The 27,538-nt window shown below is 37.2% G+C and overlaps 1 protein-coding gene across 3 annotated transcripts in view; it reads right to left on the reverse strand.

The window, feature by feature from the left end:
• Positions 1–27,538, reverse strand: part of RNF13 (ring finger protein 13) — a 166,631-nt gene that overhangs the window by 109,572 nt on the left and 29,521 nt on the right. For all 3 annotated transcript variants that reach the window (XM_032408465.1, XM_032408464.1, XM_032408466.1), the window contains exon 3: positions 24,958–25,038. In XM_032408465.1, the coding sequence (XP_032264356.1) occupies positions 24,958–25,038 (81 nt within the window). The remainder of the gene's footprint in view (positions 1–24,957; positions 25,039–27,538) is intronic.

Genomic DNA, 27,538 nt, shown 5'->3' on the forward strand with positions numbered 1-27,538 from the left:
CTTACTAGTAATAGGTCTAATCAATTTTACTATTTCTTTATGATTCAGTCTTGGTAGGTTGTATGTTTCTAGTTATTTGTCCATTTCTTCTAGGTTATCCAATTTTTACTCTACAGTTGTTCACAGTACACTCTTATAAACCTTTACATCTGTAATATAAGTAGTAATGTTATCTTTCTTTTGTGATTTTTAGTTATTGGAGTCCTCTTAGTCAAGTTAACAGTTTGTCAGTTTTGTTGAACTTTTTGAAGAACCAACTCTAGTTGTCACTGATTTTCTCTTTTTTTTTAAGATTTTATTTATTTAGAGGCACTTGGGTGGCTCAGTTGGTTAAGCATCGGCCTTTGGCTCAGGTCACGATCCCGGGGTCTTGGGATCGAGCCCCGCATTGGGCTCCCTGCTCAGCAGGAAGCCTGCTTCTCCCTCTCCCACTCCCCCTGCTTGTGTTCCTGCTCTCACTATCTCTCTGTCAAATAAATAAAATCTTTAAAAAAAAAAAAGATTTTATTTATTAGAGAGAGAAGAACGTATGTGAGCAGGGAGGGACAGAGGGAGAAGGAGTGGAAGAGGGAGACAATCTCCAGCACACTCTTAAGCGGCAGACACTTAACCAACTGAGCCACCCAGGTGCCCCTAGCACTCCAATTTTTAAGGTTGCCACCCAAGGGACTAGCCCCCAAACCGCCTAGCTCTGAAAGCCAATAGGGCTTGTGTCCATGAGTCCCACACACCATAACAAAACCAGGTGCACCCAGCATGGCTACCATCTAGGACTCAATACAGAGGGCGCAGGCAAAAACACCCATCTCCCAGTCATTCCCTGGAAAAGGTTTGACTGCATGCTGTACATGAGGGTCCAACTTGTAACCAGCACACATCCAAGTGCTGATTTCAATCATCCCCAAGGCCCAAAGAGCTGGTGGGCACTTCCATTCTCCCTCTGGCTCACTCCAACAATAAAACCAAGTCTCCAGCTTCTCTCTAGAAGAAGTGTGCCCACACATCTAGCATCCCAATTTTTATGGCTGCCACATGAGGGACAGGACTAGCTCTGATAGCCACTGGGGCTTGGCATTCACAAGTTCTGGAGGACCATATTCAACAAAAAAGTAGTTTTTAACAGGTGTGGAAGCACTCACTATCCACTATTCCTCCCCACCCCTAGGGCTCAGCAGAGAGGATGCAAGCAAAAATACCCATCCCTGTCTTTCCCTAGAAGGGCTATGACTGCATACTTTCCCAGGTGATGCTTGAGGTTCTGGCTTGTAATCAGCCTGAATGTGGGAACTGACTAAGATCCTCCCAGAAGCTTGACAGATCTGGTGAGCACAACCCCTGCAGTCTACCTTCAGGTCACCTGAACAGTAAAACCAGCCTCCAGCCTCTCCCTGAAAAGAGCTTGTCCACACAACTAGCACTCCAACTGCCATGCCAGGAACTAACTTCCAAATCACCTAACTCTGGGATCTGATAGTGCTTGGTATCTCCTGAGTATCCTGGAACATACAAAACAATGAAATGACTCTAACTTGGAAACACAAGCATTTCCAGTGACTACTCCCACTAGCTCAGCACAGAGTAAGTAACCAAAAACACCCACCTTCCAGTTTCTCCCTAACAGGGACTAAACTGCATATATAATATCCTGACTTCCCAGCTGCTGCCTGAAAGTTGAGTTTTCAATTAGCATGCATTGGAGAGCCATATTAAAGTAAGTAGATGGCATTAGCTGGTAACTCAAATCCACAAGAATAAAGAGAACCAGAAATAATAAATAAGAAGGCTAACATAAACCATTATAAATATATACTTATTCTCCTTTCTTCTCTCAGGTGCATTAGTAAATATAAAATTATATGAAGTAATAATTAAAACAACGTATCATTGAGCTTATAACATATAATATACATACAAGTAATATAAAAGAGGAAACAAATAGAGCTATATTGGAATCATGTTTCTATATCTTACTGAAATTGACCTAGTATTCATCTGAAGTAAATTCTAATCATTAAAGATGTATATGGTAAGCCCTAGCAACCCCCAAGAGAATAATGCAAAATAATATAGTTTAAAAAAAATCAATAATGAATTAAAATGATACATTAGAAAATATTAACTTATTGCAAAGGAAAGCAATAAAAGGAAAAAAACGGACATGAAACACAGAAAACAAAAAGTAAAACGGCAAATGTAAATCCAACGTCAAGAATAACATTCATGTGGGGCACCTGGGTGGCACCAGGTCATGATCCCAGGGTCCTGGGATCGAGCCCTGCATCTGGCTCCCTGCTCCACGGGAAGCCTGCTTCTCCTTCTCCCACTCCCCCTGCTTATGTTCCCTCTCTCGCTGTCTCTCTGTCAAATAAATAAATAAAATCTTAAAAAAATAATTCATTCAAAAGACAGATTGTCAAAATGGATTTTAAAAATGAAGCTCCAACTGTATGCCAAGTACAGGAAACACATAAATAGAATTACAAGTGGTTTAAATGTAAAAGGATGAAATAGATATACAAACAGCCACCATATAAAAGCTGGAATGACTATACTAATACAAACAAAATAAATTTTAAAGCAAAAATACATTATCAGAAATAAGAACATTTTATAATGATGAAAAGGCCAATACGTCAGAAAGATATAACTATTATAAACATATAGGCACCAAAGTCCCAAATTACACATAGTAAAAAACTTACAAAATTGAAAAGAAAAACAGATAATTCAACAATAATACTGGAGCCTTCAATATCTTACTCTCAATACATAGAACTTGTCAGATCAACCAGGAAACAGAAGACCTGAACAACACTGTAAGCCCACTAAAGCTAACACTCATCTGTTGAACATTTCATCCAACAACATCAAAGTATACATTCTTCTCAATTGCACATGGAACATTCTCCTGCAGAGATCATATATGAGACCATAAAACAATGCTCAATAACTTCTGAAATCATTCAAAGTATGTTCTATGACCACACTGAAGTAAAACTGTAAATCAATAAAATTTGGGGAAACTCAGAAATAAGTACAGAGTAAACAACACATTCTTAAATAACCAATGAATCAAATAACTCACAAAAGAAATTACAAAATTATTTTGAAAATGAAAAGAGAAACACAACATACCCTAATTAAGGGGATACAGTTAAAATTTCTGCTCAGTAGAAATTTATGCCTATAAATGCCTATATTAAAAAAGAAGAAAAATGTCAAATCAATAACCTAACCCTTCCATTTTAAGACACTTGAAAAAGAAGAGCAAACTAATCCTAAAGCAAGCAAAAGGAAGAAAATAGTAAAGGCTAGAGTACAAATCAGTAAAATAGAAAAATAAAAAAGAAAATCAACAAACCCAAAAGTTGGTTCCTTGAAAATAAAAAAATCAACAAAATTTACAAATCTTCAGTTGGACTGACCAAGAAAAAAAAGAAGACTCACATTAATAAAATCAGCAGTGAAAGAGGGAACATAACAAGCAACCTTACAGAGTAAGGGGAGTACTATAAACTATAGGCCAACAAACTAGATAAACTAGATGAAATGGACAATTTACTAGAAAAATACAGACACTACTAAAACTGACACAGAAGAGGGGCGCCTGGGTGGCTCAGTTGGTTAAGCAACTGCCTTCGGCTCAGGTCATGATCCCGGAGTGCCAGGATCGAGTCCCACATTGGGCTCCCTGCTCAGCAGGGAGTCTGCTTCTCCCTCTGACCCTACCCCCTCTTGGGCTCTCTCTATCTCACTCTCTCTCTCTCAAATAAATAAATAAAATCTTAAAAAAAAAAAAAAACTGACACAGAAGAAATAAAAAAATCTAAATAGATCTGTAACAAGTAAAGAGATTAAAAAAAAAATCAATAAATTACCACCACAAATGGCCAGGCCCAGATGGCTTCACTGGTATATTACAGAAACACTTAAGTAAGAATAAACACCAATCTTCCACATAATATTATGAAAAACAAAACAAAAAAGGACGGAACATTTCCTAACTCTTTCTATAAAGCCAGCATTGCCATCGCACCAAAACTACACAAAGACACTGAAAGAAAAAAAACTACAGACTAATATCTTTTATGAATATAGAAGTAAAAATCCTCACAAAAAAATACTAGCAAGTTAAATCCAACAATATATAAAAAGGATTACAGACCTCATCAAACTGGATTTATACCAGAAATGCAAGGTTGATTTATAACCAAAAATCATTTAATTAATGTAATACACTACACATCAATAGAAGGACAAAAGTCACATCATCTTAAGAGATGCAGAAAAAAGTATTTGAAATAACACCCCCTCATGATTAAAAAACAACAACAACAAAAACAAACAACCAAAAAACACCCCCAACCAACTAGGAATAGAAGGATAGAAGGGGACTTTTTCACCCTAATGAAGGACATCTATAAAAATGCACAGCTAACATCATATTTAGTGATAAAAGACTGTATTCTTTGTCCCTAATGAACAAGATAAGAATGTCTGCTCTTGGGGTGCCTGGGTGGTTCAGGCAGTTAAGCAGCCGGCTCTTGATTTCATCTCAGGTCATAATCTCAGGGTCCTGGGATCAAGTTCTGCATCTGGCTCTGCTCAGCATAGAGACTATCTCCCTCTCCGTCTGCCCCTCCCCCTGCTCACACACACTCTCTCCAATGAATAAATAAATTAAAAAAAAAAAGGCAGGGGGTATCTGGGTAGTACAGTCAGTTAAGCAACCGACTCTTGGTTTTGGCTCATGGTTCAGAAGATCGAGCCCCACACTCAGTGAGGAGTCTGCTTGAGTTTCTCTCTCCTTCTCCCTCTGGTCCTCCCCGACCCCCCGCACACACTCTTTAAATAAATAAATAAATCTAAAAAAGAAAAGAATGTCTGCTCTTGACAATTCTATTCAGAAATGTCCTAAATGGGATTATTTGGGAATTTCTCATAAATGTATTTGCCTTTTCCTAATTATTTTAGACATTCATTGCTTCATGTCAAAGAAACATTTCAAATTTCAAAATAATAAAAAAAAAAAATATTCTTCAATTTAAAAAATGTCCTGGCAGTGCTAGCCAGGGCAATTAGGCCAAAAAAAGAGGAAAGATATAAAAAGCATTCAAATTGGAAAGGAAGAAGTAAAATTAATCTATTTGATTTGCAGAGGGCATGAGTTTATACAGTTGACCCCTGAAAAACATGGCTTGAACTTCACAGGCCCACTTATACACGGATATTTCTTTTTTTTATACAGTATGGTACTATAAACGTATTTTCCCTTCCTTATGGTTTTCCTAATAATATTTTCTATTCCCTATCTTACTTTACTGTATATTGTGTTATATGTTTACTGTATATTAATTTTATGTATATAAATGTAATGCATATAACATACAAAATATGTGTTGATTGACTGTTTATATCATCACTGAGGCTTTTCTGGTCAATAGTATTAGTAATTAAGTTTTGGCAGAGTCAAAGTTATACATAGTTTTTTGACCATGTGGGGGTCAGTGCCTCTAAACCCATGTTGTTCAAAGGTCAATTGTATATAGAAAACCCTAAGAAATCCTCTAAAAAAAAAATTAAAACTAATAAACAAGTTCAGCAAGGTTACATGATACAAGATTAATGTACAAAAATCAACTATTTCTATATACTTTCAATGAGCTATCTGACAACTAGGAAAATACAATTTTTTGATACAATGGTATCAAAAGCAGGAATAAATTTAAGAAAAGAAGTATAAGACTTGTACACTAAAAGCTACAACATTTTGTTAAAAGAAATTAAACAACCTTAAATAAATGGAAAGACAGTCTACTTTCATAGATAAGAAGACTTAATAGTGTTAAGATGCCAATACTCCCTAAATTAATCTACAATTTTGATACAATCTATATAAAAACCCCAGCTTGGTTTTTGTTTTTTTGTTTTTTGTTTGTTTTTGCAGAAATTGACAAGGTGATCCTAAAGTTTAAATGGACATTCAAGGTATCCAAAATAGCCAAAATAATCTTGAACAGAAAAACAAAATTGGAGGATGCACACTTCCAATTTTAAAACTTACTACATAGCTATAATAATGTATACCGGCATACAGATAGATCAATGGAATAGAATATAAATTCTGGAAATAAACTTTCATATTTATGGTTGACTTTTTTTTTTTTAACAACGGTGCCATGACAATGTAATGAAAGAATAGCTTTTCAACAACTGGTAGTGAGAAAACTGGATTATCCACATGCAAAAGAATTATGTTGAACCTCTACCTCCCATTAAACAGAAAAATTAACTCAAAATAAAGACCTAAATCTGAGAACTAAGTCAAAATAATCCTGGAAGAACACATACATAAATTTTCATGACTTTGGATTAGGCGATGATTTCGTATATATGATACCAAATGCGTAAACAACAGAAGAAACCATAGACAAACTGGGCTTAATCAAAATTAAAACCTTTTGTATTTCAGAGGGCATCATCAAAAAAATGAAAAGACAAGGCAGAGAACGGGAGGAAGTATTTACAAATCATATACCTGACAAGGGACTTTTATCCAGAATACATAAAGAAATCTTACAACTCAGTAATAAAAATTCATAGAATCCAATTTTAAAATGAGCAAAGGCGGAGTTAAGACGGCAGAGGAGTAGAAGGATCCTGAGCTTGTCTCATCCCTTGAACACAGCTAGATAGTTATCAAATTATTCTGAACACCCAAGAAGTCAATTGGAGGTCTGAGAAAACAAAAACGGCAATTCTGCAAGTAGAAAAGCAACCACCTTTTGGAAGGTAGGAGAAGCGGAAGTTCACTTGGAGGAGACATAGCTGTAGATGCCGCAGCAAGGAGGGAGCCTGCTTACTGAGGCTACCACAAAATATTAGGAGGGGCAGAGCGCGAAAATCTGAACTTTTAAATTTGCTACCGTGGGGGACATGCCTGGATTAAAGGTGCTCAGGTGGCGAAAAGGGGCAGAATCCCAGGAGTGACAGGGTGGTCTGAGGATCCCCTGGGTTGCAGGAAGAATGGATGGCACCAAGTTGCTGCACCGTTCCCAGGCACAGGAGCCAGGAAGCCAGCAGAGAGCAGCAGATCTTGGTGCTGGCTTTCTGCTATAAACTGCATACCGCGGCTGGTCATGCGACTGCTTTCCTGGGACGGGCGACAAACGCAACAAGACCCTGCCCTGGAGGGAAGAGTGCTGGTCAGCCCCGCAGGCATCCCTAAAATTTGGAGTTCTGAAACTCAGTCACACACCTGAGATAAAAAGGCTCCACTGGGGCAGGGTGAATGCAGGGTTTAGATGGAAACTGGTAGAAACATTGATTGCTTTTCTGTGAGGGTTCACTAAAGAATAGGGGGAGAACTTTCAGCTCCCAGGTTAGACAGCAGGACACAGCCATTTTCATCCTGCCCATCAGGTCTGAAAGCCATCGGGGAGCAAAACAGCCCCACCTAGTGGAGACCAAGCAGCATACACCAAGCCCCGCCCACCTGAGCACTGGAGAAGCATTTGGATTGAGTGCTGCAAAGCTTCAGCTCTAGGGAAAATAGGATCAAGTTTCTTTTTTACTTTTATTCTCTATTTTTATTATTGTTTCATTTTTCTCATATTTTCTAATTTCTTTTATTTTTTAAATTTATACACACACACACACACACACACACACACACTTTTCAGATATAGTTTTTATTTTTGTCTACATTCATTTTATTTTGGGATCTAGATTCTTTTAACAAGCAGACCAAAACACACCCAGGAGCTAGGGGGTTTTTTTGGTTATCTTGTTTTGTATTTTTGTTTTTCTTGGGTTTTTTTCTTTTTGTTTTGTGTTTTGTTTTTGTTTGTTTTGGTTGTTCTTTTTTCTCTTTCTTCTTTTCTTTTCTGGACAAAACGACAAGACTGAGAAATTCACCCCAAAAGAAAAAACATGAGGTAGAACTCATGGCCAGGGATTTAATCAATACAGATATAAGTAAGATGTCTGAACTAGAATTTAAAACAACGTTTATAAGGATATTAGCTGGGCTTGAAAAAGGCATAGAAGACACTAGAGAATCCCTTACCACAAAAATAAAAGAACTAAAATCTAGTCAGGCCAAAATTAAAAATACTATAACCAAGTTGCAAACACAAATGGAGTCCACAAAAATAAGGATGGACGAAGTAGAGGAGCAAAGTATTACTATACAGAAGATAAAATTATGGAAAATCATGAAGCCAAAAAGAAGAGGGAAAGAAAAGTAATGGACCATGAAGGCAGACTTCGAGAACTCCATAACTTAGTAAAACATAGTAACATGCGAATGATAGGAATCCCTGAAGATGAAGACAGAGATAAAGGCGAAGATTTATTTCAACAAAGTATAGCTAAAAACTTCCCTAATCTGGGGAAGGACACAGACATCAATATCGAAGAAGCACAGAGAACTCCAGTTAAATTCAACAAAAGCCAGCCATCGCCAAGGCATATCGTAGTCAAATTCACAAAATATACGGACAAGGAAAGAATTCTGAAAGTAGCAAGGGAAAAAAGGTCCTTAGCTTATAAGGAAAGACAGATCAGGTTTGCAGTGGATCTGTACACAGAGACCTGGCAGGCAAGAAAGAAGTGTAAGGAAATATTCAACATGCTGAATGGGAAAAACATGCAGCCAAGAATTCTTTATCCAGCAAGGCTATCATTCAGAATAGAAAGAGAGATAAAGAGCTTCCCATACAAACAAAAACTAAAGGAATTTGTGACCACTAAACCGCCCTGCAAGAAAGTTTAAGGAGGATTCTTTGAGTGGAGAAAAAAAAAAGACCAAAAGCAACAAAGACTAGAAAGGACCAGAGAAAATCACCAGATACTAACTCTACAGGTAACACAATGGCCCTAAATTCATATTTCTCAATAAATCTGAATGTAAATGAACTAAATCCTCCAATCAAAAGACAAAGGGTATCAGAATGGATTAAAAAAAAAAGATCCATCTATATGCTGCCTATAAGAGACTCATTTTAGACCTAAACATAGCTGCAGATTGAAAGTGAGGGGATGAAGAACCATCACGCTAATGGATGTCAAAAGAGCCAGAGTAGTCATACTTATACCAGACAAACGAGATTTTAAAACAAAGACTGTAACAAGAGATGAAGAAGGGCATTATATCATAATTAAGGGATCTACCCATCAAGAAGATGTAACAATTGGGGCACCTGGGTGGCTCAGTCGGTTAGGCAGCGGCCTTTGGCTCAGGTCATGGTCCCAGGGTCCTGGGATCGAGCCCCACATCGGGCTCCCTGCTCCGCAGGAAGCCTGCTTCTCCCTCTCCCACTCCCCCTGCTTGTGTTCCTTCTCTCACTGTGTCTCTCTCTGTCAAATAAATAAAATCTTTAAAAAATAATAATAATAATGAAGCAGCAGAAAGAGAAATCAGGGAATTGAATTGATCCCATTTACAATTGCATCAAAAACAGTAAGATACCTAGGACTAAATCTAACGAAAGAAGTAAAAGATCTATACTCTGAAACTATAGAACACTTATGAAAGAAATTGAAGAAGACACAAAGAAATGGAAAAGCATTCCATGCTCATGGACTGGAAGAACAATACTGTTAAAATGTCTACACTACCCAAAGCAATCCACACATTTTATGCAATCCCCATCAAAATACCACCAGCATTTTTCACAGAGCTAGAACAAACAATCCTAAAATGTGTACGGAATCACAAAAGACCCTGAATAGCCAAAGCAATTCTGAAAAAGAAAAACAAAACTAGAGGCATCACGATTCCAGAATTTAAGCTCTATTACAAAGCTGTAGTGATGAAGACAGTATGGTACTGGCACAAAAACAGACATATAGGTCAATGGAACAGAATAGAGAACCCAGAAATAGACCACAACTATACGGTCAACTAATCTTTGACAAAACAGGAAAGATTATCCAATGGAAAAAAAGGCAGTTTCTTCAACAAATGGTGTTGGGAAAACTGGACAGCAACATGCAACAAAAGAATGAAACTGGACCACTTTCTTACACCAACACAAAAATAAATTCAAAATGGAAGAAAGACCTTAATGTGAGAAAGAAAACCATCAAATTCTTAGAGGAGAACACAGGCAGTAATCTCTTTAACATCAACCACAGCAACTTCTTACTAGATACATCTCCTGAAGCAAGGGAAATAAAAGCAAAAAGAACCATTGGGACTTCATCAAGATAAAAAGCTTCTTCACAGCAAAGAAAACAATCAACAAAACTAAAAGACAGCCTATGGAATGGGAGAAGATATTTGTAAATAACATATCTGATAAAAGGTTAGTATCCAAAATCTCCAGAGAACTTATCAAACTCAAAACCCAAAAACAAATAACCCAGTTAAGAATGGGCAGAAGACATGATTAGACACTTTCAAAAAAAAGCCATCCAGATGGCTGACAGACACATGAAAAGATGCTCAACATCATTCATCATCAGGGAAATACAAATCAAAACCACAATGAGAGACCACCTCATACCTGTCAGGATGGCTAAAATTAACAAGTCAGGAAACAAGAGATGTTGGTGAGGATGTGGAGAAAGGAGAACCCTCTTACACTGTGGGAATGCAAACTGGTGCAGCCAGTCTGGAGAACAGTATGGAAGTTCCTGAAAATGTTAATTTAGAACTACTCTATGACCCAGCAATTGCACTACTAGGTATTTACCCAAAGGATACAAAAATACAGATTCAAAGGGATACGTGCAACCCGATCCTTATAGTAGTATTATCAACAATAGCCAAACTATGGAGAGAACCCAAATATCCATCAGCTGATGAATGGATAAAGAAGACGTGGTGTGTGTACACACACACACACACACACACACACACACACACACACACACAGGAATATTACTCAACCATCAAAAAGAATGAGATCTTGCCATTTGCAAGTACATGGATGGAGCTACAGGGTATTATGCTGAGTAAGATAAGTCAGTCAGAGAAAGATAAATACTATATGATCTCTCTCATACGTGGAATTTAAGAAAGAAAACAGATGAACATATGGGAAGGGGGAAAAGATGAAAAGTAGAGAGGGAAACAAGCCATAAGAGACTCTTACCAATAGAGAATAAACAGGGTTGATGGAGGGAGTTGGGTGGGAGAGGGGCTAGATGGGTGATGGGTATTAGGAGGGCACTTATGATGAACACTGGGTGTTATATGTGATGAATCACTGAATTCTACTCCAGAAACCAATATGCACCGTATGTTAACCACCTAAAATTATAAATAAATAAATAGATAGATAAAATAGGCAACAGATTTGAATGGACATTTCTTCAAAAAGATATATGACTGGCCAATAAGCACAGGAAAAGATGCTCAATATCACTAATGATTAGGGAAACGCAAATCACAACCACATTTTGATTTAGTGGGTGTGAAGTGCTATCACACTCTAGAATGTCTATTAAAAAAAAAAGATTAAGAACAAGTCTTGACAAAGAAATGGGAGGACTTGGAAACTACACACACTGCTGGTGGGAGTTGAAAATGACGCACCCACTTTGGAGCAATCTGGCAGTTTCTTACGGGGTTACAGAGTTACCATATGACCCAACAATTCTACACTTAAGTATATACTCAAGAGAAAAAAGGGGCACTTGGGCAGCTCAGTTGGTTGAGCGTCTAACTCTTGATTTTGGCTCAGGTCATGGTCTCAGGGTCATGGGATCAAGCCCCACAACAGGCTCTACACTCAGCAGGATGTCTGCTTCTCTCCCTCTCCCTCTGCCCCTCCTCCCACTTGTGCTTGCTCTCTCTAAAAATAAATGGGTGAATCCTTGAGAGAAATAAAAACAGACATAAAAACATGTACACTGATGTTCATAACAGAATTATCCATAATATTCAAAAAATAAAAATGCCCAAATGTCCATCAACTGATGCAGAGGTAAACAAAATCTGGTATACACATACAACAGATTAGTTGCCATCAAAAGGAACAAAGTACTGATATATGCTACAAAACAAATGAACCTTAAAGAACCGCTAAGTGAAAGAAGCCAGAAACAAAAGGCTACATATTATATGATCCCATTTATAAATGAAATGTCTAGAATAGGCAACTCTATAGAGACAAAAAATAAATAATTGCTTAGGGTTGGAACTGGAGGGGTTGGGAAGAAATGGAGAATGACTGCCAATGGGTATGGGGTTTCTTTTGCGGGGGAGGAGAATGTTCTAAAATTGATTGTGATGATAACTGCTAACTCTGAATATACTAAAAGCCACTGAAACATACACTTTAAATGGGTGAACGCATGGTATGTGAATTATATCTCATTAAAGTTGTTACAAAAAAAAAAAAACATGGGTGGTTGGCTGGCTCAGTCAGAAGAACATGCAACCTTTGATCCTAGGGTCATGAGTTTGAGCCCCAAAATGGGTGTAGAGATTACTTAAAAATACAGCAAACTTAAAAAAAAATGAGGGCATGAGGCTGGTCAATGAACTAGATGGTTTTTAGTATAACTTCAGGTTGTATCTTAAATATTCCTGTTTTTACTATTAATGTTGTTGGTTAAATTCTTACCCAAAAAAGTATTATCTGTCGAATATATATGTATTACCTAATACAAGGTCATCTAGAAACACTTGTTTCAGGAATGCTCTTGAAGGGGATAGCCTTTTTGCGCAGGCTCCAGTCCACTGTAACTAGTATTATTTTTGCAGACAACAAGAAAACAAAAGTTTTTATCTTATGGAGATTTTTTTGGTTTTGTTTTTCTTTTTCTATTTTGTTTCCTAGATCACACTGGGTAAGTAGAAATATATTCCAAATGCCTATCTGATCACCTCTTGGTTTTAGAATACTGGCTGTCCCATCTAAATATAATTTAACTTGTTAAATATCTACTATACCTTTCTTTATATGATCAAAATAAGATTAACTTAATTGCAAATAGAATTTCACATTTATATGTAAATTAACAAATATCTTCTCCCTAAGTTTACCCCTTCACAGTAATCTGCAGACATAATAGCTTACTAATGAAGGGGGGGGGGGGTAATAAATCATGGTTTCCAGGATAAAGCTAGGAAAGGAGATGAATAATTCCCTTTTCACTCAAATTCATGTTGAAATAGTTAAATAAAGAGATATTGTAACAGATCAGGTTGACAATCCTTTGGTTCTTCTATTATCAAATCTAATTCCTAAAAACAACATAATTGATAAAGATTTAAAGATTATTGCCTTGAGTTTTAACACAAAACTAGTTGTTTGTCAGGATTCTGACTTTCTGATATTCAAGCTCTATGAAGAAAAGACATCTGTTACGTGTTTCCCATTCAGCACACACAGATAATGCTTCACTCCATAGACCATATCTTGACATTTTAAAAAACAAAATGACTGTGCCCTCTGGTGGACAATGCCTTTTAGTAAATTTGTTACATGCCACACGACCATCATAACCACATCATTGTCTTAAGAAAAAAATCCAGTCAAACACTGTCACTCCAATCTAAACACTGCACCAACAAGTAAAAAATCGAAAGCTCAAAAGACTATGGTATACTTGTAGGATCTGCTACAACCAACAAGATAGAATTCCTGTTGTTTTTAGAGAAACTAAGTGGACTGAGCTTATATTGGAAATACATACCCTCTAAGATCACCTTCTAAATTGACAAATCATCAAAACAAGTCAGTAAGGTATATTTATTCATATTTTATATTCTGTAGTACTTTACAGATCCTCTAAGAACATAAGAGCTTTAAATGTGTTAATCAATTACAAAACTCTTAACAAAATCTTTGATAGCAAAAGAATTCAGAAACAAATACAGAAAGTAAATCTGTGAAAACTTAAGAGCCAGCAGAGAAATTCCTCAGTTTTGCAAACAAAAGTGAATCCTGACTAAAAGGAATTCTTTGATAATGAAGCCAAAAACATATGGTTTTGTTTTGTTTTGTTTTTTTAAAAAGAAACAGACCTTCAATCATTCATTACTCACATTGTTTGCCATTTGCAACTTCTCATAATAACTCAGTCACTGTTGAACATAATCTGGTTAACTGAAGTTGAACACAAACTGGTTATCAATCTGATTAAGGGGACCAGAACTTAAAATTACTAATGAAAATGGTCATATCCCAGCTACAGAAATTATTTCAGTATTAAGTATTCAAAGAGAATAGCGACTGGCAAAAAGGGATCGGATCGCACAGGTAAACAGATAAAAATAGAACAGTACAAAGTAATAAGGGTGGTAATACTGGTAATTAGTTTTTCCTGTTAATTTCAAAGACGATGATCACAGATTCATTTATTAAGCGAGAAATACACTGAGTGTGGAAAAAATGAATTATTTCATTATGGCAAGTTATCACTCAGAAAAAAAAGGTATTATTACCAAACTCTCCAGAGTGGTCAGACACTCAGATACCAGCAGTATATAAGACTACCTGTTTTTCATATCCTTGCTGGCCATTGACATTGTTAGACTCTTTATTTTCACTAATCTGATGAGTGTGAAATGACATCTAATTTTAATATACACAAGGAGAGATTTTTAAGATATAATAGCAAAAAACTGACATCTTACATATTTATTAATAAAATAATGAAAAAATGATATATTCATAAAATGAAGTATTATACAACAGTCAAAATGAATGCAGACAATATAACAACGTAGATAAAATTCAAATACACTGCTGGGTGAAAAAAAAAAGCAACTTTAAAAACCAGAATAAACAAAATTTAAAAGCAGGTACAACAATGTTTATAGATTCATATAAGATAAAATGTTTTGTAACATAAATGGGAAAGATCTAAATTTCAGGATAATGATTATCTAGGAGGAGGAAGATAAGGGAATGGAATTTGGAAGGGAAAAAAATGTTTCAATGGTACTGGTAACATTTTATTTCTTCTTTTAAAAAATGCAAAATCTGAACATCCAGGTGGTAGGTATACAGGATGTTCTAGTATTCCCTTACTCTGTGTTTGAAATATTTAATAATTTTTAATAAGTGAAAGCAACCTAAACACAATGACAACCAATGACACAGAGGATTGGTTACATTATGATGTAATTCAAATATTTTAAAAACTGCATGATGACATGAATGCATAATATATTTACATGAAAAGATATCCATGATATTGGATATGCCATGATTTTGCCAAATTTTAAGAAGCTGCAAAATAGCATAAACACATAAAATGAAGGCATAAATAGGTCTCTAAAAACTCAGTTATACCCAAGTCTACCACTATAATCTCTTCGTTGTAGAATTATGTATGATTTTCATCTTTATACATGTACTTTATCATCTTAATTTTTATGGTAAGCATATATTGCTTATAATTAGAAAAATATTTTTTCATGGGAAGAAAAATTAAAAATTACTTTTACCATATCAAATTGAGAAAGCCAGCAAGGAAATCTAATGAAAACTACTAAGTGAACAAACAACAAAGATGCCCAGTAATGAAACAGGAAAGTGCAGGGAGTGTGTGGAGTTAGGAGATCAGACATCTTCGTCTTCTTTGACTTACAATGTGGTTGGAAACTAAATAGGATAATGTGGGTGGGTCCAAGGATGATGGAAGAGACTACCCAAACTGTGGAAGAAAAGAGCCAAGGTTAGATTTGGGGAATTATACATAAGATGGGAGGGTAGACTTTCCATGCTTTCCTTCAGGCCCTCCTCCCCCTTACTCTCTCTCCCTACCTTCCACACTTTTTCTCCAAGTAATAATGTCATAATGAAATAATTCATTATTTTCCACATCTAATGAAACACTCTATTCCCTGATAAAGTTAATGAATGAATGAGTAATCATTACCTTTGAAATTAACAGGAAAAGATTTTAAAAGCTCAAAATTCACTGAAGATGCATTCTTTTTATACCTTCGTGCATTTGAAAAATGTCTTTTGATTTCAGAATTCCTATTTTATGTATAAACAGGTGTGGTGTTACTTCTTATTTTAATGGTTCCATTTCCTATTTATCCTTTAAAAAAGGAACTCTAACCTTTGCTTTAGTCTACAAATTTAAGGTGATATTATGACAGTTAACAGTTCCTAGGAGTGAGGAAGCTAAGTATATTCAGCCTAACCAAGACTTCTTCATATCACAAAACTATCGAGTGTTTTGGGAGGGAAAATACAATAGTGCTATTAAGCATCTTCCTTACAAAGAAAGCAAAGGAGGCATCACAAATAAGGCATCCAAACAACCATATTTCCTTGCAGTATTTGCATTTTCCTTCACTAGAGAAAAAAAAATTTCTCTTCTAATCTCAAGCCTTTGTATTAAACAAAATCATTTCTTCTGAAAGAATCCGGAAGAAGTTACTAGTAAATTTTCAAATAAGTCTAGTTTGTGGGAAGTTAACTAGTGATAACACCGGGTGCTAATTTAAGAATAATGATTAAGAGAAATCATATATAAGGATACATATCATATCATAAAAGGTACAAATTATCTAGAATAGATATTAAGAATGATACAGTCAAGGACAAATCTGCATCCCATGACCTTCATCCTCTATGTCTTCTCATCAACATGAAAAACATACACTAAGTACTAGATTACAAAAACATCATACACAATGATCATGATATATCTAGCCCAAAAGGTATTTTGCTGAAAATAAGATTTGCCGTTGATAGCTATACTCAGGAAATCTGATGCTAAGCTTATTAAGGCTTCCTTAGAGATAAATCTGGTTTTCAATTTTTTAGTAATCATCATGATGAGGGAACAGACGGCAAGCTGAAGACAAAGCACAAGCTGACACCCTACAACCCCCATCCCCACCCATGGATGGGATATATGCGACATTCCTCAACCACTCCTGGTTGCCCTAAAGCTAAGGGAAGGAAAAACAAATGGTTAAACTTCTAGAGATTATAGTCCTGCAGGACCTAAGTCTCCCTCAGTTTACAATTTTTTTTTAACAAGAAAAACATTCTTATCAATAACCTACAGGAAATGTGGATGAAATTGGATGTCCTTATAACCTACAGCCCATTAACAGATACTTGAGGCAGGCAGAATATAAGGTTCCAGGACACCTGTGTGGCTCAGATGGTTAAGCATCTGCCTTCAGGTCAGGTCATGATCTCCAGGTCCTGGGATCGAGCCCCACCTCCGGCTCCCAGCTCAGTGGGGCATCTGTTTCTCCCTCTCCCTCTGCCGCTCCCCTTGCTTGTGCTCCCTCTCTCTCTCTCAAATGAATAAACTAAGTCTTAAAAAAAAAAAATAATAATAATAATGTTCCTCCAGGAAGCTCCCAATGGTCTTCACTTTAATGCCTTGCTAGAGGGAAAAACAACCTTGACAATGGCAAGGCCTCCAGTAACTTGTAGGTCCTCTTTAGCATATGAAAGTTCTTTTTTTTTTTTTTTAAAGATTTTATTTATTTGACAGAGACAGACACAGCGAGAGAGGGAACATAAGCAGGGGGAGTGGGAGAGGGAGAAGCAGGCCTCCCGCGGAGCAGGGAGCCCGATGTGGGGCGATGTGGGGCTCGATCCCAGGGCCCTGGGAACATGACCTGAGCCAAAGGCAGACGCTTAACGACTGAGCCACCCAGGCGTCCCATGAAAGTTCTTTTGAAAACCTCCCTTTTCCTTACCTCCCCCAACTCCCAAGTATATAATTAGCCACCCCTCACAACCCCGGTGCAGCAGCTCTTTCTGCCCACAGGTCCTGTCTCCGTGTTTTAATAAAACCACCATTTTGCACCAAATATGTCTCAAGAATTCTTTCTTGGTCGTCGGCTCCGGACTTCACCCTACCGAACCTCACCTATATTCCAAAATCCATATCAATTATCTCCTCTATTTATCAAGTCACTTCTGAAAAGTATATAAATAAGAAACCTAGAAAAGTCTGATCCTCCTGATGATGTGGTATTGGAATATAGATGAGGTTTGGTGTTGAAAAGGGTGTAGAAAAATGGGTATTCTCATGCACTGTTAATGGGAACAAATCAGTATAACCTTTTCGGTTTTTTTAATTACCTTAATTCAATTAATTAACATATAATTTATTATAGGCTTCAGAGGTCCAGGTCGGTGATTCATCAGCCTTATTTAATACCCAGTGCTCATTACATCACATGCCCTCCTTAATGTCCATCCCCCAGTTACCCCATCTCTCCACCCTCCTCCCCTACAGCAACCCTCAGTTTGTTTCCTAGGATTAAGAGTCTCTTATGGTTTGTCTCCCTCTCTGGTTTTGTCTTGTTTTATTTTTCCAGTACAAACTTTTGGAAAGGTAATTTAGTGTATCTATGAAAATTTTAGATGTACAAACCCATTGACTCATCAGCTATACTTCTAAACCTCTATCTTAGAGAAATAACTTAATTGTGGATAAGAAACAAAAATATCTGTGAATGTGAAATGACTAATAAACTATGGTCCTTCATATTAGAATACCATGCAGTGCTTAATAGAAACATGCTAGATCTATGGGTGCAGCTGTGGAAAGCTATCAAGACATAATGCTAAGGGTGGGGATGTGCAGGGAGTCAAATTACAGAGTAACACTGATGAGGGAACAGAAGGCAAGCAGAGGACAAAGCAGAAGCTGACACCCCACAACCCCCCCTCCCCCGCCCATGGGATCTGTGTGACATTCCTCAGACACTCCTGGCTGCCCTAAAGGAAAAACAAATAGTTAACTTATAGAGTCTCCCTCAGTTTACAAATGTCTTAGCAAGCTACAAGAACAAAGCATTCCTATCATCACTAACCTAGCTTCCAGAAGGAAATGTAGATACAATTAAATGTCTTTATAACCTGCAGCCCATCGACAGATACTTGAAGTGGGTAGAGTGTAATGTTCCTCCAGGAAGTTCCCAACTATCTTAATGTTAATGCCTTACTAGAGGGGTAAACAACCTTAACTTCACAATGTATGGCAAGGCCTCCAGTATCCTGTGAGTCTTCTTTAGCACATGAAAGTTCTTTTGCAAACCTCCCTTTTTCCTTACCTCCCCTAACCCCATAGTACGTAAGCTGCCACCCCTCACTACCCCAGTGCAGCAGCACTTTCTGCCCACAGGTCCTGTCCCCGTGCTTTAATAAACCACCATTTTGCATCAAAGATGTCTTAGTCATCGGCTCCGGACTCCGCCCCCTGAACCTCACCTATATTCCAAAACCCCATCAACATCGTAGTGGGTATCTGTCATTCATAATGCCCCAAATTTTCTGAATCCACTTTCCCCCACACTACGAATTCCACCTTTACAAAGCAGACTAAAACAACAAAAACAACAACAACAAAAACTAAACTATATTAACCAGCTTCCATTATAGCTAGTATTTCACTGAAGTATGTGGCTAGTTAACTAGAGGGCCTACAGTCAGAAAAATCAAGGTGTTAGATTTGAGAAAACAGTCTGGCAAAGGGTATTTCTTCAGCTTGGGTGGCAGTTGAGGCAGTATGTTTTGAGGTAAGTAAGATCACAGAGGCTTCCTGATGGGAGAAAAGTGCTATGTTTTGGGGGTCAACGGCTGCATCAATCCCTTATCAAACAAGGAGGTTCTGCGTTTTGTTCCTGACAGTTTGGAAACTGCTTCTCCAGGATATGATACTGAGTAAGGGACAGGTGGGGCTCGGTAGGGAGAGACAGGTAGGGGGCCATGGGATCAGGATGACAAAATTCAAAAATGTGGGAGATGAAAGGAAACCAGAGATAAGGGAACAAACCAGACCATCCTGTCCTAGGTGTCTGAAGTGGGCCTTGTTATAACAGCTACATGTGACCAGCAAAATTACTGGGACCCTAAAAAGGTAGTAATGCCATTGAAGGTGTTATCACTAGTCCTTGCTCAATGGTGCTATGAATAGAGATGTTAAAAGGACTTAAGTTCCCTGGTTAGCTTTCTATAAAAGACCATCCCCAAAAGCCCCCAGTGACAACCCTGTTAGGATCCCTCTCACTTCTCAGAGCTTTTTCTGTATCCTCGCTTAATAAACTTCTATTGCTTTACTCACTCTCCCCTGTCCATGAGATTCATTCTTCAACTCTATGGGATAAGAATCTTGCTCTCCTGCTTCAATACTCTAGACATCTGTATCCCTTCATAATCCCTTTCTGGGTAAATTAGCTAGAATTGATTCCATTATAAAAATTAAGAAACCTGGACTGCAAGGTTGTTTCAACATCCACAAATCAATCAATGTGATACGCTACATTAATAAAAGAAAGGACAAGAACCATATGATACTCTCAATAGATGCAGAAAAAGCATTTGACAAAGTACAGCATTCTTTCTTGATTAAAACTCTTCACAGGGTAGGGATAGAGGGTACAAACCTCAATATCATAAAAAGCCATCTATGAAAAACCCACAGCGAGTATCATTCTCAATGGGGAAAAACTGAGAGCTTTTCCCCTAAGGTCAGGAACATGGCAGGGATGTCCACTACCACAACTGTTGTTCAACATAGTACTAGAAGTCCTAGCCTCAGCAATCAGACAACAAAAAGAAAAGGCATTAAAATTGGCAAAGAAGTAGTCAAACTCTCACTCTTTGCAGATGATATGATACTTTATATGGAAAACGCAAAAGACCCCACCCCAAAACTGCTAGAACTCATACAGGAATTCAGTAAAGTGGCAGGATATAAAATCAATGCACAGAAATCAGATGCATTCCTATACACCCAACAACAAGCAGAAGAAAGAGAAATCAAGGAGTCAATCCCATTTACAATTGCACCCAAAATCATAAGATACCTAGGAATAAACCTAACCAAAGATGTAAAGGATCTATACTCAGAAAACTATAGAATACTCATGAAAGAAATTGAGGAAGATAGGGGAGACTGGGTGGCTCAGTCATTAAGCGGCTGCCTTCGGTTCAGGTCATGATCCCAGGGTCCTGGGATCAAGCCCCGCATCGGGTTCCCTGCTCAGCCAGGAGCCTGCTTCTCCCTCTCCCACTCCCCCTGCTTGTGTTCTCTCTCTCGCTGTCTCTCTGCCAAATAAATAAATAAAATCTTAAAAAAAAAAAAAAAGAAATTGAGAAAGACACAAAAAAATGGAAAAAACGTTCCATCCTCATGGATTGGAAGAACAAATATTGTTAAAATGTCTATGCTACCTAGAGCAATCTACACATTTAATGCAATCCCTATCAAAATACCATCAACTTTTTTCACAGAACTGGAATAAATAATCCTAAAATTTGTATGGAACCAGAAGAGACCCCAAATACCCAGAGGAATGTTGAAAAGAAAACCAAAGCTGGAGGCATCACAATTCCGGACGTCAAGCTCTATTACAAAGCTGTAATCATCAAGACAGTATGGTACCAGCACAAAAACAGACACACAGATCAATGGAACAGAGCCCAGAAATGGACCCTCAACTCTAGAGTCAACTAATCTTCAACAAAGCAGGAAAAAATGTCCAATGGAAAAAAGACAGTCTCTTCAACAAATGGTGCTGGGAAAATTGGACAGCCACATGCAGAAAAATGAAACTGGACCATTTCCTTACACCATACACAAAAATAGAGTCAAAATGGATGAAAGACCTAAATGTGAGATAGGAATCCATCAAAATCCTTGATGAGAACACAGGCAGCAACCTCTTCGACCTCGGCCACAGCAACTTCTTCCTAGACACATTGCCAAAGGCAAGGGAAACAGAGGCAAAAATGAACTATTGGGACTTCAACAAGATAAAAAGCTTTTGCACAGCAAAGGAAACAGTCAACAAAACCAAAAGACAACCGACAGAATGGGAGAAGATATTGGCAAATGACATATCAAATAAAGGGCTAGTATCCAAAATCTATAAAGAAATTATCAAACTCAACACCCAAAGAACAAATAATCCAATCAAGAAATGGGCAGAAGACATGAACAGACATTTCCGCAAAGAAGACATCCAAGTGGCCAACAGACACATGACAAAGTGCTCAACATCACTTGGCATCAGGGAAATACAAATCAAAACCATAATGAGATACCACCTCACACCAGTCAGAATGGCTAAAATTAACAAGTCAGGAAACGACAGATGTTGGCGAGGATGCAGAGAAAGGCGAACCCTCCTACATGGTTGGTGGGAATGCAAGCTGGTGCAGCCACTCTGGAAAACAGTACAGAGGTTCCTCAAAAAGCTAAAAATAGAGGGCGCCTGGGTGGTTCAGTTGGTTAAGTGACTGCCTTCAGCTCAGGTCATGATCCCGGAGTCCTGGGACCGAGTCCCACATCGGGCTCCCGGCTCAGCGGGGAGCCTGCTTCTCCCTCTGACCCTCTCCCCTCTCATGCTGTTTCTTTCTCACTCGCTCTCTAATAAATAAATAAATTAAATTAAAAAAAAAAAAGCTAAAAATAGAGCTACCCGATGACCCAGCAATTGCACTACCAGGTATTTACCCCAAAGACACAAATGTAGTAATCCCAAGGGGCATGTGCACCCCAGTGTTTATAGCAGCAATGTCCATAATAGCCAAACTATGGCAAGAGTCTGGATGTCCACTGACAGATGAATGGATAAAGAAGATGTGGTATATATATACAATGGAATATTATGCAGCCATCAAAAAATGAAATCTTGCCATTTGCAACGATGTGCCTAGAACTAGAGGGTATTATGCTAAGTGAAATAAGTCAATCAGAGAAAGACAATTATCATATGATCTCACTGATATGTGGAATTTGAGAAACAAGGCAAAGGATCACAGGGGAAGAGAAGAAAAAATGAAACAAGATGAAACCAGAGAGGGAGACAAACCATAAGAGACTCTTAATCTCAGGAAACAAACTGAGGGTGATGGAGTGGAGGGGGGTAGGAGGGATGGGGTGGCTGGGTGATGGACATTGGGGAGGGTATGTGCTATGGTGAGTGCTGTGAATTATTTAAGACTGATGAATCACAGACCTGTACCCCTGAAACAAACAATACATTATATGTTAATTTTTAAAAAAATTAAGAAACCTTTCATATATACAAATGGTAATCACTTATGAACTTTTTGAGTTCATAAATTTATGAACTAAAAAGCACCACATATTCAGAAAAATTTCTGAAGGTCTATAGGATCACATAACACCCTGATATTTAATGCTGAAGAGGGAAGTAGGATTGACACGTATAGATGAAGAGGAGGTAATGGAAGGCTTTTCCTTTTTCCTCTGTATACTTCCTTTCTGTTTAAATATTTTTACAATGAGCAATAGTCCTACAATGCTGGGAATTTCTTTAATAATTTAAACTCTTCAAAAAATTAAAAACTAATATGCCCCTCCCAAAGGTGCCTGCCATCCTAAACGATAACAGTAGTTTTATGAAATTTTAAGAAAGAACAACCTGAAAACATTCTGTGGTACATACATACAATTTCATGTATTCTAACTTATATAACATAAAAAATTCATCTTGCAATGGGGAAGGACTTTCTAACCATCACCCCAGATGTAGAAGGAAAGCATAGTAATTTTTAACTACATAAACAAAATTACTGAAACCTTAAACGAAGTTAAAAGATGAAGGACAAACCAGAAAAAATGACCTGAAAGACATATGATATGGCAAATAATAGATTAATATTTCCAGTATATAAAGAATCTTAGAAATCAGTAAAAATAGACATTTTAATTTAAAAATGGGCAGATAGGGGCCCCTGTGTGGGCTCAGTCAGTTAAGCATCTGCCTTCAGCTCAGGTCATGATCCCAGGGTCCTGGAACCAAGCCCCTCTTTGGGTTCCCTGCTCAGCTGAAAGTCTGCTTCTCCCTCTCCCTCTGCCCATCCACCCCTGACCCATGCTTGTGTACACACGCTCTCTCTCTCAAATAAAAAAAATCTTTAAAAAAAAATTAAATAAAAATGGGTAAAGAGCATTAACAGGCGCAATTCACTCTTGCATTCACATGTATACATTAAAACACACACACACACGGCAAAAAACTAAGATGTTCAAGCTCAATAGAATTTTTTTATCAAATAACTAAAATTTGGTAATATCTAGTATTGAAGAGGGTGTAGGGAAAAAAGACAGTCTCAGACACTATTGGTAGGATTCTAAATTGTTCCAAACATTCAAAACGCAACCTGGAATATATAATAAAATTTTAAACATGTATTCCATATACAAAGCAATTCTACATTTGGAAATGTATCTTTTTTTTTTTTTTTTTTAAAGATTTTTTATTTATTTATTGAGAGAGAGAGAGAGAATGACAAAGAGAGAGCATGAGAGGGAGGAGGGTCAGAGGGAGAAGCAGACTCCTCCGATGCGGGACTCAATCCTGGGACTCCAGGATCATGACCTGAGCCGAAGGCAGTCGCTTAACCAACTGAGCCACCCAGGCGCCCCTGGAAATGTATCTTATGCAAATAAATAGACAAATACACAAAAAAGGAGACATTCACTGTAGCACTGTTTATAAAAGAAAAAACTGGACAACCTAAAAATCCACATGAAAAATTAAACAAATAAATGTTCAAAAACCCATAGTATTTCACAATATTGCAAAACTATCCAGCCATTGCAGATTCTTCTCTAATACCATGAAAAGATGTTCTAGATAGAGAATTAAGTGACAAGGCCTGGAAACCAAGTAGCATGTTTCTATTTAGTATTAAAATATAGATTCATTATATAAGTAAACACATAAATATATGCAAACATATATATCTATAAACACACACACACACCTGACATACAGCACATATCTTAGAAAACAGGTCTGAAATACATACCAAAATGTTAACAGTGGCTAGTTCAGAATGATACAATCATAGGTGATTTTCACTTTCTTCTTTATACCTTTTGAATAGTCTGAACCGTTTACAAATGAATGTGTGGATTTTATGATAATAGTAAGAAATATTTTCATTCTTTAAACAAATAAAGAGCAATAAAAATGACCTTACTAAATACCTGTGCTTTTACTACATATTACTATTTGCTTACCTTTAAACCTTCAGCTGGAAGTCTGTAACCAAATCTTGCTGGAAGGTCATCAAATGTCTGAGATGCATTTTCAAAATTATACTAAATATAAAATTAAAAACAATCAAGTTATACTCAATTTACACATAACATTAAAAAAGAAATGTTTATTATTTACGTTGTCATTTCCACAACTCTGTTCCACTATCACAGCTCAACACAATTAAATCAACTTTGTAAATGTATATTCACTAAAATAGCAAGGAATATATATAATTTACTACATATATGACTGTTTAGATTCTGATTTCACATAATTATTATTAAACAGCAGCAATTCTATAACATTAAACCACTTACTGCTTTCTGAGTTTTTCCCACAATTCCCTAGCAAAGAATTTTCTAATCAGATTATTTTCCAGCAAGAGTTCCATTTGACTTTTTCTAAAGGGTCTGATTTAGTAGAAGAGATATACAGGACTTCTGGCCCTAGCTACAAAAGATGCCTTTCCCCAGACAAAGCAGCAGCATCAAATCATTTTTAAGAAATTGTCTTTTCTATATAATCTGGACATTTTCATCCACAGCTGAACAATGAAAGAAGGAAACTCAATGAAATATATCCATATAAAGAACTGAAGGCATTCAAACTCAACTTTCCCCTTCCTTATAGGTATAGATTCCTATGCTACAGGATTTATCAGTTCCCTACCAAAACAGAGCAAAACAAAGCAAGGGTTCTCTGTAATTGTCGAAGATAATACTAATGATAATTGTGAAATGAGTTTGCTGTATTATTTAAGAATGTTCAATCTGCTATACAGAAAAGAGAAACAAGGAAGACAGACGAAACTAAGCAAAGATAGTAAACAAGTAACTTCTGAAACACAGGCGAAGCTTACATGATGTATTAGAAGTGAAGATAGCTTTTTGCAAAAACAGTAGGCCAAAAGTACAGAAAAACAGAACACAGTGTTTTGAAGATAGGTAAAATGGATGGAACAAAGCAAGTGTTACGTATAAATAGCAAAGGACAGCACGAAAGATCAAGCAAACTTTAAATATTCACAAAGCATGGATTAGGCCACAAATTCAGATTGAGAGCTTTATCATCCCTCAGTCAAACGCCCACTGGGGATACCCATTCTAAACTCAAGTGTCATCTGCCAGAGACAAGCAGAAAAATAGCTCTGCAGGTTAACAGCAAGTTACAGCTGTGTTCAAATGTCAATATCCTCAGTCTCTTCAACAGAGCAAATTTTGGATCTGAAAACCTTCCATGTTAATTCCCTTTGCTCACCCTCAACTCAGGTTCTGGTAACGACACTGGGACCAGAGAAAGCTGATGCAGCACTGAGAGAGACTGGACAAACTAATAATGTGCAATGCAGGATTTGGGTGGTATGGCTCTGGCATTTCACTTGAATCTTATCCTGAATGTCTTAACATAGCCATCTTTTAATGGTACTTGTCATTGTATGTTTGTGATTAATTCAATAAAATGTGTGATTCGAGCACATGAATTTGGTCACTGAACCTAACCATTCTGTTACTTTGGGATAATCAGCGTGGTAGTATACTTGGAAGCCAACACTGCTTCAGGGTAATTTCCTACTGTAACAATAACTCATACTTACAGAGTACTCTATGATTTACAAAGTGCTTTGGAGTCACAAAGAGCTTTTTACATCCATTATCACAATGTGTCATTTAATCTCTTAATTAAAACACCTTTCTCTAATTGATTCAAGTGTTAAACTTGAGAAAGTCACTTAATCTCTCCAAGACCAAAGACACTACTGTAAAATAAAGAAATTGATCCACATCAACAGAGACCAAAGAAAAAGCACAAATGTGTGCAGGCAGTACTTTTTAAAAAACTGTACTTTTAAAATCAAGAAATGGAAAAGCTGCAACTGTACTAAGTATTTTGTGTGTGTGTCACTTCCTATTCCTGAAGAGTTTCACTCTTTTAGCTAAAATTTCAGAAATAAAAGGTCTACCTTGAACAATAATACTTGCAACACTGGTACTTGGAGTAAGTTTTGTTACTGAGTGAGACCCATTTTGAAATTGTTTCATCTTTCCTTAACAGCAAAACACGGATTGTCCTACAATGCCTCTTACAATCACACTGTTTAAAAAGAAAAAAATATTCCAGGGTGCCTGGGTGGCTCAGGCGGTTAAGTGTCTGCCTTCGGCTCAGGTCATGATCTCAGGGTCCTGGGAGCCCCTCATCAGGCTCCCTGCTCAGCAGGGAGCCTGCTTCTGCTTCTCCCTCTCCCTCTCTCTCTCATGAATAAATAAAATCTAAAAAAAAAAAGAGAGAGAGAAAAAAGTATTCCTATCATGAATAAGACAAACAGAAACATCTTTAGCATAAAAGTGCTTTTTAGTATTGGAGGGTGGACTGCTGCTCATGAAATTAAAGAATGCTTACTGTTAAAATTCTTGAAGTAGAAAATAAAGGTATTCCTCTTTGGAATCCCATCCTCAGTGATTGCCATATAACAGTTTTAATCCACCTCTTTTGAAAAGGTCTTTTCTTAACCAATTCTCTCCTCCGACAGCAGCCTTAACAGAAGGTTTAATTTAATTTAGA

This window comes from Phoca vitulina, unplaced genomic scaffold, assembly GCF_004348235.1.
Source record: "Phoca vitulina isolate PV1807 unplaced genomic scaffold, GSC_HSeal_1.0 scaffold10, whole genome shotgun sequence".
Taxonomy (NCBI): Eukaryota; Metazoa; Chordata; class Mammalia; order Carnivora; family Phocidae; genus Phoca; species Phoca vitulina.